Raw genomic sequence first — 15,563 nt, forward strand, 5'->3', positions numbered from 1 at the left:
CCCCGGCGCCGGCTGCGCGGTCCGGCAGCCACGCGGGTCAGTCCCCTGCCGTCTGCCGCGGTCTGCCTCCGGCCATCGGACCAGGAAGCTGCAATGGCTGCTGCTCAACTCACGAGGACGCTTTTCAGGGGAGATGTCGCGACCTTCTGGGGGGACCGCGGTGCAATGGAGAATGTGGACACGTGGTCAGAGCCCTGGGTGACTTGCTGATGAGCGGGGTTCCGTGCTCCGGCTCCCCAGTTCCGGGGATACATTTTACAGGGGCGCCTGGGTGGCTCGGTGGGTTAAGCGTCCGACTTCGGCTCAGGTCAGAGTTCCCGGGTTCGTGCCCCACATCGAGCTCTGCGCTGACAGCTCAGAGCCTGGAGCCGTTTCAGATTCTGTGTCTCCCCCTCTCTCTGCCCTTCCCCTGCTTGTGCTGTTTCTCTGTCTCAAAAGTAAACATTAAAAAAAAAAAAAAGGCATTGGGCTAGCTTTTTTATCCCTGTTCTTTGTCCGGAAAAGGCTAAGGAAGCCTGAAGCGTTCTCCCCAGACCGGTCAGCGTGAGTCCCCGCCTGAGCCCGGGGCAGGGCGGACCCTGGGCCCCGAGGGCTCCGCCCCCCGCACTTCTGCCTCACGATGCCCGGCGCTGACGCCGATGGGAGGTGCGCATTACCCCGCCAGCATGGTGTACAGCAGGGTCCCCAGACTCCAGATGTCACACGCCGCGTCATAGCCTTGTCGCTTCAGGACCTGCAGGGGAGAAGCAGGTGACAGGTGAGCACTCCGGGAGGGACGTTCACGTTCCCGGCGTGCTGTTCCGATGGCGAAACGAGCGGGCAGGTGGGGACAGGGGACACTCCGTGGAACTGTCGTTTGTTAGCGCCAAGTCAGCCGTGGCGCCCTGCAGCAGGCTCCCCAGAGACAGGGCGCCCACAGGGACCCCAGTTCCTGCTAGATCCACAACATGTGGATTGAAGAGGAAACACGTACTTTTTAAGGAACTTTAAAAAATGTGGCAAAACACACATATAACATTTACCATCTTTAAAAATTTTTTTAATGTTAATTTATTTTTGAGGGAGAGAGAGACAGATCATGAGCAGGGGAGGGGCAGAGGGAGAGGGAGACCCCGAGTCGGAAGCAGCTCCAGGCTCCGAGCCGTCGGCACAGAGCCCTACGTGGGGTTCCAACTCAGGTACTGTGAGATCACGACCCGAGCTGAAGCTGGACGCTCAACCGACTGAGCCCGCCGGGCACCCCAACAGTTACCACCTTAATCAGTGTCAGGGGTACAGTTCAGGTACTCAACCATTCCCACCATCCCTCTCCAGAACTTTCCTCTGGCAAAACTGAAACCGCTCCCGGCACCCCCTGGCTCCTGTGCCCCGCCCCCAGCCCTTGCGGCCTCCCTTCTCCCCTGGGTCTCCGCGGACGTGGCTGCCTTAGGGACCTCCTGGAAGTGGAGGCGTACGGTGGTTGTGCTTTTCTGTCTTGCGTGTCATACGTACGCACCGTGCGTGAGGGTCACCGTGCGGCGGAGCCCAGGGTGACCCTCCTCTTCAAGGCTAACACTCCACTGTGTGCACACCCATTCTGGGGGCGCCCGGGGGCTCAGTTGGGGGAGCGTCTGACTTCGGCTCAGGTCATGATCTCACGGTTCATGAGTTTGAGCCCCGCGTCGGGCTCTGTGCTGACAGCTCAGAGCCTGGAGCTGCTTCCGATTCTGTGTCTCCCTCTCTCTCTGCCCCTCCCCGGCTCACGCTCTGTCTCTGTCTCTCAAAAAAAAGTTAAAAAAACTTTTAAAAATAAAATAAAAACTGAACCACGTTCTGCCCTCCAGTCAGCCACCGGCGGACGCTTGGGGCCACCTCTTGGCCACTGTGACTCGTGTTGCTGTGATGGGGGGGTGGCAAACGTCTGCTCCTGTCCCTGCCTCCAGGCTGCTGGGCACCGGCAGGGCTGCACTGCATGGTGAGCCTATGCCTAATGTTTTGAGGAGCGGTAAAAGCAGAAGAGCCCACGCGTCCGAGGCTCACGCACCCCAGCGGCAGAGGCCTCTGGCGAACTCCTGGCTGAGTAACAACAAAGAAAGCAGCATCCACGCTCCCGCGTTACTGGACGCCGCTGGAGTCCGCACTGAACGCGGAGAACCGTGTTTCATTGTCTCGGACACAAGGCCAAGGCCCCCGTCTTCCCACCGCCGGGCCGCCGCCGCCGCGGGGAGCCAGCACCCGGAAGTCGGCGGAACGCTCATTGGTCACGCCCTCTCTCCACCGGCTGAGGGACCTTCAGAAGTCACGTGAACGCATCGAACCTGCTTTTTCTTACTCGATGGCGCGTGGCTGACAGCACCCGCCCTGCCCACCTCACGCGGCGGGTTAAGACAGAAGTAAACACTGGGAAGATGCTCTGGAGGGGGTAAAGTAAGACACCAGTTTAAGATATCCTATAGCCACTAAAATCAGTACTATCAGTATTATTCCTGATCAAACAAGGTGACAACAGAGGCTTGTAAGTTATTTTAACGGCGACCCAGGGTCTGGGTGACTGGCCTCGAGTCCCAGTCGTGGGGGCTCCGTGCCCGGCGCATCGTGGCTCAGCACCCCGCCTGCCTCACCGCTCTCAGCTCGCGGACCCGCCACTAGGTGCCGGAAGGGTCCACGGAGCATCTAAATGTAGCCCCTGTCCTGCCTGACCCGCCATCCCATCAGGGTGTTGCTGCTAAGCGTCTAGAAAGCAAGAAACTGGGTTCGTCTTCACAAACCTATCAGTGACTCTGGAGCCGCACGACAGCATCCCCGGGAGCCTGAGAAGGGAGAGATGGGCCCACCCCCCAGCCAATCACCGCGGGGCCCTCGGGGACATGCCACGGCCGCTGACTGCCTTCTGCTGAGGCCCCCGGCCTGCGGCAGACCTGGCCCAGAGGACACCCCCGAACGCGCAGCCCCCGCGCCCCCTTCTGCCCGTCGGTGCGGCCGTGGGGGATGTCTGATCACACGTGACCCGGGGGACGGGGGAGCCTGACCACACTATTCCTCAGTGCCTCCCAGCAAGTGCTCGGGTCCGACCCAAAGGGTCTGCCGCGCAGGAACGATTTTACGTAAAAACATCACCGTGAAAAACGTTCCAAACAGGAAAATAAAACGCTAAAATAAGTGTGTTTGAGCAAGATCGGTGGCTGACGGTTTTCTCATTCATTTCTCTTCTCTCACGTTACTGCGGAACTAAATCAGGACGCCTCCAGGCACCCAACTCTCTACCCGCTCCTTTGCTGACCCTGCTGGCCTGGAGGCCTCTCCCCTGCTGGCTCAGATCTTACCCTGCCTTCCGGAAGACCTCGCTCCCACCGGCCTGGAGACCTCGCCCTCTCCCCCCCTCCCCGGCCCAGGTCTCACCTCCGGGGCCACGAAGTTCGCCGTGTAGCACGGTGTCATCAGCAGCCCGTTCTCGGCTCGCAGCTGCTTGGCGAACCCGAAGTCGCAGATCCGGATGGACTCCGGGTTTCCAGACTCGTCCATGTACAGAATGTTGCTCGGCTTCAGGTCGCGGTGCACAACCTGGAAAGGCAGCAGGTCAGGCTGGGGCAGCAGCGGGACGGGCGGGCGCTGGCGCCGGAGGCGGGTCCGCGTGCACGGGGGCGGGCGGGGGGCATGGTCCCTCCTCTCTTCCTCTGACATTGACGCTCAGATCTGGGGACCTACTAGAAATCTCTTTGGTGGCAAATGAATATTTTAACAAGTATAAACAAGCAGCTGCCGCGGCGGAGGGAACTGCGTGCGCGAGCCAGGTGACGTGGGTGAGACCACAGGGACGTGCTCGTGGTGGCCCGCCACGCCACAGTGCCGGGAGGGGCGGGCGCGCCAGGGGGCGAGGCGGATGTGGGGCGCGGGACCCGGACTGGCTCTGGCGAGCCCAGGGGCCGAGGGACCTGCGGGCTCCGGGCAGAGGTGGGGGCCGGCGGGAGCTGTCAGCGAGACTCAGGGCCAAGCAGCCACTTGGGGCGCACGGCGATTTCTCCGAAAGGGACAGCACGCGCGCCTCTTCACACGGCCTGGAAGCGCACCGTCCCGTTAAACCCCAGGCACGGGATGAAGAGGGAGGCTGGAGGGACACACGCACGGTGCCAGCTGGGTCACGGGGGCCCTGCAGGCAGGGGAGGGGGACAGTCTGGGTCCAGGCCCATCTCCGCCCTCATTCAGTGGAAGCCGGTCCGGAACAACCTCATCCAAAGGGTTTCCTCTGGAGTGTGGCTGTTCTGGGAAAACGCTTCCCACTCCCAGGCTGCTGGGGGGCCGCAAACAGGCCTGCTGCCTGGGCCTGGGGAGCCCTGTCCTGCATTTCAGCCGCTTACGACCACCCGTGTGGGGTGGCCAGTGGGGAACAAGCACCGTCTGCTCCTCGGGAAGGGCCTAGGGGAGATGGGCCCCGGGGACAAGGCGTGGGGCCGTGCGTTCCCCCCAGCCGGGCGGCCTGGGGCTGCGAGCACGGGGTCTGCAAGCCAAGAACCAGGCAGGACCCCGGCTCTGTCGCTCACTCGTGTGTGACCAACCCTGGGCAAAACCCCTGACCTTCCTCTGCTCGGCCTCCCGGCTCGGAGAGCACAGAGCTGGGTGTGGGACACGGGGGGCCTTGGAAGCCCAGCCACGACTGCCTTTCCACCTGCAGAATTCCTCTGTGCTGGGGAAGGAATTCGTTTGCAACTGGAGCAGGTGTTGGAAGTTCCAGAACTTTCTGGTGTCAAGCCCGAACAATTTGTCCTGCATAACCGGTCCAGGTGCACAGAATTTCCCTAGTGAGCCCCCATGCACTGTGTGTGCAAGGGTCTGAGACGCCGCGGGGGCACCAGCCCCCTCCTGCCCCCTCCCCCGGGGGGCGGTGGGCTCACCCCCTGGGAGTGGAGGTAGTCCATGGTCTTGGTGATGGTCCACAGCACGTCGCTGGCCTCCCGCTCGGAGAAGCACCGCTGCCGCAGGATGCGGTCCAAGAGCTCCCCGCCACGCATCAGCTCCGTCACCAGGTACACGAACTTGCCGTCATCGTAGACCTGGGAGGGGAGACGGGGGAGCACAGACCTCAGGGGCCACGCGGTGACCGTGGCCGCCCTGCCCTCGCCAGCCTGCCTGCTGTGGGGAGCGGGGCGGCCCGGACAGGACAGAAGCCAGTGCTGGGGTGGGGGCAGGGAGAGGGGGCCTCAGTGCCTGCCCCTCCCCCACCCCACCGGGTGTCAGAACAAGGCTTCTGGTAAAAATGAGCAAATGGCCGTTCGAGTCACACCCGACACGGCTCTGACTCTTGATTTCAGCTCAGGTCACGATCTCACGGTTGGGGAGTCTGAGCCCTCCTTCGGCTCTGTGCCAACAGCAGGGAGTTTCTCTCCGGCTCTCTCTGCCCTCCCCCACTCTACTCTCTCTCAAAATAGATAAATAAACATTAAAAAAAAACCCATAACAGCCAAACCCCCCTCTGCCCTTGCTCCTTCCGAGACACGCCTCTGTGGGCACCACCCCCTGCCCACAGGCGTGCCCAGGCCTTTAGAAGAACCGGGTGGCAATGGGACAGGTCACCCAGGCACGAGCGCTTTTCTAGCTCACTCATCAGTGACCTTCCAGAACAAATCACGCAGACGGTCTGCCTGACGGAGCTCACCACAAGAGGTAAAGTCAGTCCGGGCGGATTTATCTCGTTTATGAACTTGGAAAACGCTCCACGTCTGAGAACGCACTTAGGACGGTAGCGCCGGCTGGGGGCCTCTCACCCCAGCACGGGGAAGTGGCTGGAAACGCTCAGGGAATTTTCACACCAGCCGGTTTTTGCATGTGGATCTTAACATACAAATAAAACCCGAAATGCAGAGAGCAGTGGAGGGACGGGGACCCAGAGGGACAGAGCCGGCTTTCGCTCTACTCTTGCCAACATGGATGCTGGCTCCCCATTTTCCTCGGGACTTGGCGGGCTTTGCGGTTCTCCTGCTGCGGAGCGGACGGGCCTGGCGGGAACTCCGGGTGGGGGGCTCAAAACCCTGGGGTCTGGGATCCGACCCCCTCGTCTCGCCCCCTCCCTCCTCTCACTTCTGCTGGGCTCTGGACGGTGGCCAGCCAGCCCACCCTGTTGGCGCGCCCGCGGATCGGAGGGGCTGCGGTCCAGGGCTGGGGACGAGCGGGCCCACAGCCCAGGCTCGACTGGTGCCCCATGCCCCTGGGTGCCCGCGGCAGAGGCAGGTCCGGCACGCGCCCGCGGGAGCAGGAGCTGTCGCCCCACGGCGGGGAAGGCCACCCCCAAAGACACGCGAGGCACACGCGTCACGGCCGCTGTGTGAGGCCACTCACGTCTTTGAGCGTGATGATGTTCGGGTGCTGTCCGTATCTCAGGAGAATCTCGATCTCTTCCGAGGGGTCCCTTTTACTCTTGTCGATGATCTGGAACAGAGCACGAGACGGGAGGCCCCGCTGGGACCCTGTCTGGCCGCTCCTCCCGCGGCTCAGGCCCACGGGATGACTGACAGCTGCCGAGGTCACGGCCACCCTCCCTCCCCCTGGCGAAGGGTGGCGCTTCCGGAAGGCAGGCCCAAGCCCCTGGCGCCGTCGAATCACAAGCTACTGCAGGGCCGGTGGGGGCGGGGGGTCAGGGAGCTCACGCAGGCGCCATAGAACGGACGGTGGCCCTGAACCACCGAGCCGGGCTCTGGTTGGTGGCCTGGGCACTGTGTCGTCCAGAATCAGCCTCTCGTGCTGCGCGTCTCTTACCTTACTCTGCGCTACGTGCCAACAACAAAGTGCGGCCACGTGCCTGGCCCTCCCCAGAGGACCCGGGGCGCTGTGGCTCAGACACAGACGTCCCCTCCCCTCCGCCATCCAGCGTCTGGAGCCCAGGTCTCGGGATAACAGATGGAATCCTTCCACCCGTGAAAACAGACGGCCTCTAACAGCAGGAGGGGGGGTCATGAGCAGACACTTATGTCCAACAGGGACCCATCCATGGGGCATCACGGCCGGTCCCTTTGGAAGTGGCTCTGTGCCCGCGTGGGGGTAGGGCACCCCATCCAAGTGACCCCGCCTCGCACGTTAGAGACAGAAGGGTCTCTACACTGTTCCTGCACATTAGCTTCACCTAATTTTAAAATATTTGCTCTTTGGAGAATGTGCAATCGTCTGACCGCTAGACGGTGAGGGGGATTGCCGGTGCTTTCTCTCACGTCAGAAACTCTAAGTGGGGCTTTGCCTGAAACTCAACCTCTTTTTTTTAGATGAACAGAGTCCTTGGCAGCATCGGACCCGCTGTTGGTACTCTGTCCCTCGTCACCCTCCGTCCCTCCCCTCACTGCCAGGGATGGTCACGTTCCTCTCTCCATCTTGGATTTATTTTATTTTATTAATTTAATTTAATTTAATTTAATTTTTTAACGTCTATTTATTTTGAGAGAGAGAGACAGAGCACAAGTAGGGGAGGGGCAGAGAGAGAAGGAGACACAGAATCCAAAGCAGGCTCTAGGTTCCAAGCTGTCAGCACAGAGCCTGACACGGGGCTCGAACTCACGAGCTGTGAGATCATGGCCTGAGCCGGAGTCGGACACTTAACCAACTGAGCCCCCAGGTGCTCCTATTTTTTAATTTTATTTCAGAGAGAGTGAGAAGGGGCGCACAGTGCATCTAACTGGAGGGGGGGAGGCGAGACAGGAAAGAGAGAGAATCCCAAGCAGGCTCCACTCAGCTCAGAGCCCTTGGGGCTCGATCCCACAACCCTGTGATCGTGACCTGAGCCCCCCGGGCGCCCCTCTGTCTCCGCTCTAACGCCCACAGCCAAGCTCCGACGACACTGGTGCCCCAGGACCCGTGACATGCGCTGTTTAACCAAAAGGTAAGCTCCCCCCTTGACACATTTTTCTCCTCTTGCTACATTTAATTCCACCAAAGCCCGAGCTCAGTCCCCAGGATGACATCTGTCACGGAAAGAAGCTGCCAGCGGACGCAGCGTCCTCCGCGAAGGCTCAGTCAGTGGGGCCGGGGCGTCCGTGACCTGCGGCTCGGTGGCTCTCGAGCTGCCCCAACGGTCCACAGGGACAGTCAGCCTCTCTGGCCTGTGACCTTCTCTTTGAAATTTGAGACGGTTACAGTACATTATTGGATTTCTTGAAAAATTAGTGGTAGATTCATTATTTTTTCAAATAAGATTTCGTAACACAAACCATGTTCACATGAATCTGTGGATCACCCTCCCAGCGGAGTGGGGTGCAGGCCGGGGGCGGGGGGGGAGGGGCAGACAGCAGCCATGGACCCGCCGGCGGCTGTGTGGACTGTCACTGACGGCAGCTGGCAGCCGGGGCTCCACCTCCCTCCGCCCTGGGGCGCCTCCCGACGGCACAGCTCACCTGAAGCCAGGGGGCAGGGCGGTGGGGGGGGTGTGCGGGGGACACGGGCACTCCGCCTGGAGGGGAAGCCGGGTCCCGCCGCCCTCCTGGCTCGCCACCGCCTCCCCAATCGGGGCAGGGCTGACCCGCGTCCACGCGGCTACACGTTCTATTCAGACGCCGTGGTTGATCCTGAACTTGTCGGCAAGTCCTGGCCACTTGGTGCCACAAATCTTGTGGGGTTTTTTCTTTGAAAGGTAAGGAAGAAGGGTCTGGACAGAGACGCTGAGCCGTGAGGCACGGTGCTGGCCGCCGGGCCCAGGCTGCAGGGCGCGCTGGGGCGCAGAGCCCCCGAGGTCGAGCCCATGTTCGGACGCGTCCAGGATGTTCCGACACTCCTCTGTGGGGCTGTTTCTGGACGGGCGGTGCTAGACTTGCTTCTCGCTCAGGAACGGGCCGGCGGGTCAGGTCCTCGGTCTGTGTGCTCCGTAGGCAACGCAAGAAGGGGTGCTCAGCCCACGTGCTTCTGAGCAAGGCCCCCTCCTTCCTGGCTGACGCTCAGGTCATCCCGCCGGAGCGCAGGGGCGGGGCCGGCAGGACAGTCCCTGCAGTCCCTGTCCTCATCCAGACAGCGAGCGGGACGCGTGGGGTCAGCTGCCACCAGGGCCTGAGCAAGCGCCACGGCTCACGAGGCCGGTCTGTGTCCCCCGGGCAAGGCCTCCCCGCAGACGGCAGAGGGGACCCCCCCCCCCGGCAGGTGGAGCACGGAGGTGCCATCACGTGCACGGCTGTCCGGCCTGCCGCTCCCTCCCTCCCTCCTCCTCCTCCTCCTCCTTTCCCTTTCTTCCTCCCTCTCCTTCCTTCCTTCTTCCTTCCTCTATCTCCCTTCCTTCCTTTCTCCTTCTCCTTTCCTCCCTCCCTCTTTCTTTCTTTCTTTCTTTCCTTTTCCTTTTGTTTACTTCCTCCCTTTTTTCCCTTTTCTCTTTCTTTCTCTCTTCTTTTTTCCTTCCTTCCTTCCTTCCATCTTTCTTTTCTTCCTCCCTCCCTTTCTTTTCTTTTCTTTCTTTTTCTTTCTTTCTTTCTCTCTCTCTCTCTCGCTCTTTCTTTTCCTCTCTCTCTCTCCCTTTCTTTTTACCTAATGAGTCTTGAACTCATGACCCCGAGACCAAGACCCTCGTGCTGCACCAACTCAGCCAGCCAGGCTCCCCTCGCGTGCACTTTACTCCCGGCCACGAGGTGAGGCCTAAGGCCCCACGCTTTCCCCTTCCCATCTCTGCGTGTCTCCACCTTCCCTTCCCCGGCTCCCTCCGCGAGCGCCCCTCCCGGGACAGTGACTCCCGCGGGGAAGGACTGTGAGGACGTGGTGGGCTCCCAGGCTGCGGGCGGCGCATCTCCCTGGCCCGTTCGAGCACCAACACCGTGCTTGGGACAGGGTAGGAGCGCATGCCAGCTTTTGTAAGACTCAACAGACACCTTCTCTCGTACAATTAATTTAAGCAAAGTAATTTGCTTACACAGTGAAATAATTCTGAGATTTCCTGCTTAGAAAAAAATTAAAATTTCCCTGCCAGGGTTCTCTTCAAAAATAAGCTCTTCTCCTGCCAAACATTTGTCTTCATTCCGCTGGGTTTTCAGTGGACACACGGCAGACAGACAGAATGAGCACAGAGGCGCTGACGCCACCGTAAACGGTGCACAGTGGACACAGGACAGCCGCGCAGGGAGCACCGGCCCCACTGCCGTGGCGTGGGTGGGCCCGGCTCTGCTCTGGAAAGAACGGGGCAACACGGCCTCACACACGGTGAGGACCCTGCAGTGTTTGTACTGAGTCCACTGCTGAAACAAACTACGTGACTTCGAGCAACACAAATAGACGTCTGAAAGAAGGCGTGACCGTGTCAGACGCGCACGCTTGCCCAGGAGGGGCAGACCACGGCTCCCGACGGGTACCGGCCCCCCACAGGCACCTGTCGGCTGGTGGGGGGGGTGCATGTGTACGTCTGCAGATACCACGGGCCAGCAGGAAGCGCTGACGTCCGAAGCGCGTTCAGCTTCAGGCTCCTCAGTGACATGGAACTTTCTGCTGCAGCCTCCGGCTCCAGGATCCACAAACCGCCTCGGTGGCTGGCTCACGGGTCCCCGAGAACATGTCTGTGCTCTCACCCAGACCCTACGCTGTGTCTGCCGTAGGACAGGCACTCGTGAAACAACTGTGCCAGGGAACGGACAGGATCGGCCTGCCGAACAAGGGAATCCGTGCACAGTGCACGTGTTCCCCGACGGGACACGCTCCGGGGAATGCCTGTCCTGTCCACACTGGCGAGAAAGAAGCCTGAGAGAGAAAGGCTCAGGGTGATCCGGAAGGTGAAGGAGCTGTGGCTCCTGACAATTAACACCTGTCCTTGACACCAAGCATCACAACGGGGGCGTTAAAGCATCATGAGAGAAGGCACTGGAGGCCATGGAGCTTGGAGTGACAGCACGGAGGCCAGGGCACGGGGCCAGGGGACCACGCCAGAGAGCAGGGGCCTGCTGACACGAGGCAGCTGGCACCCGGTCTCGGGGAGGAAAGTTCCAGCGCAGGAAGGCAAACGTGTCCCCCAGGTGGGACCTTCGCATGTGTGGGAACAGCTCAGGGACTTCAGCCCAGTGGGGAGGTGTGGAGGGGGACAGGTGACGGGCCTTGCTGGCAGCTGTGGGAGTTCAGCCCAGTGGGGAGGTGCGGAGAGGGACAGGTGACAGGCCTTGCTGGCGGCTGTGGGTTGGGGCTCAAGCATGGGACGGAGGCCTGGAAGGACTTTTGTGCAGAGGAATGAGCTTGGACGTGAACATGTGGAAGAGCCCGCGGCAGCCTAAGGGGGGCCTGGGGGGCCGCAGGGCTGCTCAGGGGCACAGAGCAGGTGCGGGGACACCAAGGCCGGGCCTGATGGGGGGACGGAGTGGGAGGGGCAGGATAGCGGCCCCAAAGACATGGTGTCCTGAACTCCAGAACCTCAGGAAGATCTTGGCAGGTGTGATCATGCACTTGAGAGGCTGGTGGCGAGTCAGCTGCATCACGAAGGCGGCGAATGGCAGCTGGCGGCAGAGCAGCGGGGGACACACAGGAAAGACCAGGAGCCCGACTCCCACGGGCGTCCGTCCACCTTCTCCACTTACAGCTTCACTGTAACGTTCAGGGAGCTTAGACTTCATCGAAACGGCGCATTTCCCCCGCGGGTCCCATGACTCGGACCCCAAGTTAACGGCCGCCCGCCCCGTCCGCTCGGGGGGCTGGCCCCTTCTCCCAGGCTGCGCGAGCCTCAGGCGGCACGGACGGAGCTGGAGGGGAGTGCGAGTGCTCCCCCCTTTGGGACAGAGAGGCGGCGCCTGCCGAGGTCAAGGGCATGCACCCCGCGGAGGGACCGCAGGTTCACGGCACACACCCAAGACACCGGCGGCGACCACACGCCGGCTGTGACAAGCAGAATGTGTCACACATGGCCTGTGTCCCTGGGGGGCGAAGCCAGCTGACTGATGGGGGCTGCCCGACACAGGGGCCCCGGCCCTCTGGTCACCATCCTGTGGCTCACCCAGGTCCCTGCACTCGGATCTCTGCTCTTGACTCGAGGGGGTAGGTTTGCAAATTCGCCCGTGGAGTTGGACGAATTTCATTCCCAAAATGAAACAGCCTTTTCCATCCACGGGAGAATGCGGATGCGGGGTCTGCACACACCGCGTGCCAGCCGCCATGCAGTGCTCGCTCCCGGCTCCGCTCCGCGTCAGCCCGGCAGCTGACACAGAGAAAGGCCAGAGTATTTCCATTCCGTTCCACCTGGAAAATGCCGACAAAGGGCAGGATGGCGGTCTGCAGGACGGTCAAACCTTCTGCTAACAGATGGGCCCACACTGAAAACCGAGCTCCTTGCCTGGAAATGCCTGCCAGTCCTGTGGCCCCTGAAGAAAATCCAAGCCAGCAACAACGGCCTGACCAGTTCCTTCCACCCGGCGGCTTACGCAGCTCTGGGTCCCGCGGGCTCCTTCCTGCGCTTGGAGAACGTGAGTACCTTGCAGACAATGAACTACGACCCAGTGCGGTCTCGGCAAGGATCAGGGGGTTCCCTGCCAGGCCCGCCAGCCCCGTCCGTCCATGGAGCTTCAAGGCTTACAGAAAAGAAACAGGAAGGCGTGGTTTCTTGTGGCACCGAGCTGCAGACACGCGCCTGGGCTCTGGGCCCTGGGGTGAGATGCCTCAGAAGTTTCCAGCATGGCGTGGCCTCCACAAGAATGTCAGGGACCGAGCAACAGCCACGGACAAAGCCAGATTCAGACGGTGTTTTTATGAGAGAGCTGGACACGGGGACCGTACGCGGAGCCTCTGTCAATGGGAGGTTTATCTTCAGAGACACAAAACGCAGCTGATCAGCTGCACAGAAGCAGGCTGTTTTCTAGAAGGGCGTCGTGGCCGCTGAGCCAGCCCAACAATAGATGTGTTTCTCTGCGTGGGCTGGAAGCATCGATTGTTTCCAGAATTGCTGCCGGTCACCTGCTACACTGCCAGGAGGAATTCTGAGAGACGGGACCCGGGCAGAAAATGTCCTCCGAAGCCCATGCATCCTGGGAAGCCTGCGTCTTGAGGTGCCAGTGAGATGCTCTCAGCGGAGGAGGCGGTGGCCCCGCATCGGGCACCGGGAGCAGTGGCTGCCCAGGGAAAGGGGCGGCCACGCAGGCGCTCCGCTGCGCTCTCCCGAGGAGAAGGAGACACGAAACCCCTCAGCAGCCCAGGTCCTAGCAAGTCGCAGAAGCCCGCCCGCACGGCAGCGGTGACCGTCCGTGACCCCATCTGGGCTCCCGTGCGTGCCGGACGGTGAGCAGTGTCGTGCACACTGCACTCCGCTCCCGGTGTGGGCAGGCTGCACGCAGGAGGCGCGTCCGCAGAGCTCCACACCGTCCCCCATACTTCAAACGCTCTTTCTCATCAGAGGAATTCAAGACACGCGTGTCCACAGCCATTGATTTCCAACCCAAACTAGCCCTACGGCCTTTGGTCTAGGTGTCATTGGCTGGTGTCTTTTTCAGACAGAGTTGGACATCTTTTCAGTGCAGGAAACACCAGGTGGGGGTCCCCGGTGGGTGTGCATGCTCTTCTGGGGGGTCTGCCTCTTTGCAAAGCTATTTTCACTACCGGTGTGGGGCGTGGGCAGGGCGCTGGGCAGGAGCTCATCTGCCTCCAGTCATCATTTTGAACGAGAGGCCACGAAAACCGCCATGGACGGGCTTGCTCCTTCTACCCTGCCGCCTGCTAGAAGGTTCCCCCCACTGGGGGATGGGCAGGCACACGTGCTACAGACAGCCCTGGGTTTGGCCATGGCAGCGCCACAGGCCGGACCCCGCTTCTCGAGTCCCCAGGTCGGTTCAGTGGGACCTCGGTAGAATTAGACTCTCTCTCTCCTGTGGAGAGAATGTTCCACATGCGCTTTATACCTAAACTAGGTCACGCTTTTAGCGGGAGGCTTCGGCTTTAGTCCGTATCTTATCAGCCAGAAGACCGAAGAAACTGGTATCTGGATTCCCAGATGAAATGTCAAGTACAGCAACAATCACAGAGGCTAAAGGTACTGGGTGGAGATGGGGTTCTAGATCGAGACCGACCATGACCGCTACGGACTCTCCTGGATGGCGGAGACGTAAGTGGCCAGCTCGCGGCTTAGGTTTTCACAGGTTTAACCGGTTGACACCCCTACTCGTTTCTGTGAGTTAATCGGTGGTGAGTGTGGCTTCCTCCTGCCTTCCCGCCTCCCACCAAACACGGTGCCTGTCCCCCCGCTGTGTTTTCCAAAATAGCGGGCACCCCAAGCTTTTGTTCCAGTGGGCGCTGTATACCAAGCCACTAAAGGTGGTCAGTCCTCAGATGCGGGATAAAACTGAAAATATTCCTGATGTGCAAAATAACTTTTGAATGGGTGACCTGATATCAGAGCAGACCGACTCCGTCACGGGAGCCCCGGGGAGGCGGGGAGCAGGGAGGCAGGGGCCGGCCTGGCCGCGCCCGCCGCGGTCACCTCGGCAGCCCCGCGTGCACGCGCTCCTACCTTCACGGCGTACTCCGCCTCGGTCGCCTTGTGCACGCACCGCTTGCACACGGAGTAGGAGCCCACCCCGATGTCCTCCTTGATCTCGTAGCCGTCGGTGAAGTGTATGTTGTTCCCGTGTAACTGCTGCAGAGAGAGGCCAAGGGCGGAGGCGGCCGTCAGGGCTCCCCGTGCGCGGACACAGCCACAGGCACGCAGGGCACGGGCAGAAAGGGGGCTCCCGACGGTGCCCTTGGGCTCCCTGACGCCAAGGGCCCGTCCTGCTGGTAAACATGGGCTCTAGACTGACCCCCCCACCTCCCTCAGCTCTCCGGTTAGGAGCTTCCTTCTTAGACCACAGCACAGTGTCAGCTGACTGGCCGCATCCCTCCATCCCCCCCGAAGACCTGAGAGCCCCAGAAAGTGGGCCAGAAGCCCCCGCAGACGCTGGCTGTGCGGTTCTGATGCTCGAGTCTAGGGCATGTCTGGGTTGTCCGCATCTACCTGGAAATCTGACCCCGAGACTCCCCAGGCGCGGCCCACGTCTGCCCGGAGGACCATCCCTCACCCTGTGCACTCAGAGCCGTCAGGAAGCCCCCGTTACGGTCCACACTGTCCCATCAAGTGTCCAAGCCAGACACCCGGGGGCTCCCACAGGCTCTGGGGACAGAACATGGAGATCCAGCGCCTCCCAATTTTCCCTGACCTGGGCCTTCAATAACATGTTATTGCAATTCCTTCTTCGAATGCTCTGGATCCGGTTACCCTTACTGGGGGGAATCTCCTTTCAAAAATGTCATCTGACTCGGCCTCCTAAACAGTCCGTTTCACAGCCTGGGAATGGCAGCCACAAATCACATCGCTCTCGGTCCCGGCCCGACTGCACTGCGTGAGCCTGTGGGGTCCCCGCTGCAGACGCCACGGGCACGTTCTCATCAGAACACCTTTCCCTTCGTCAGGACGGATGTGGAGCAGGGTAAGAGCTGCCGCTGGGTCACCCTGGGACTCAGTGACCCCCACGAGGCTGGGAAAGGAGCCGACGGAGAAAGCGCTCCTGGCACCGGCCCCTGCCCCGCCCATCCCAGGCCGGCTCTTGTCCTTGTTCGACCGGGTGCTGCCCCCCCTTGCACGTACGGGAGGCGCGGGGTCGGGAGGCGCTGGGTCGGGGGCGCGGGTCGGGGGGCGTGGG

General features: G+C 61.3%; 1 protein-coding gene across 1 annotated transcript in view; it reads right to left on the bottom strand.

The window, feature by feature from the left end:
• RPS6KA2 (ribosomal protein S6 kinase A2) overlaps positions 1–15,563 on the bottom strand; it is a 307,190-nt gene that overhangs the window by 10,556 nt on the left and 281,071 nt on the right. Inside the window, exons 17-21 of the mRNA XM_029943268.1 lie at positions 14,396–14,521; positions 6,310–6,399; positions 4,869–5,027; positions 3,379–3,540; positions 657–733 (exon numbers count right to left, since the gene is read on the bottom strand). Of these exons, the coding sequence (XP_029799128.1) occupies positions 657–733; positions 3,379–3,540; positions 4,869–5,027; positions 6,310–6,399; positions 14,396–14,521 (614 nt within the window). The remainder of the gene's footprint in view (positions 1–656; positions 734–3,378; positions 3,541–4,868; positions 5,028–6,309; positions 6,400–14,395; positions 14,522–15,563) is intronic.

Source organism: Suricata suricatta, chromosome 7 (assembly GCF_006229205.1).
Source record: "Suricata suricatta isolate VVHF042 chromosome 7, meerkat_22Aug2017_6uvM2_HiC, whole genome shotgun sequence".
In the NCBI taxonomy this organism is placed as follows: Eukaryota; Metazoa; Chordata; class Mammalia; order Carnivora; family Herpestidae; genus Suricata; species Suricata suricatta.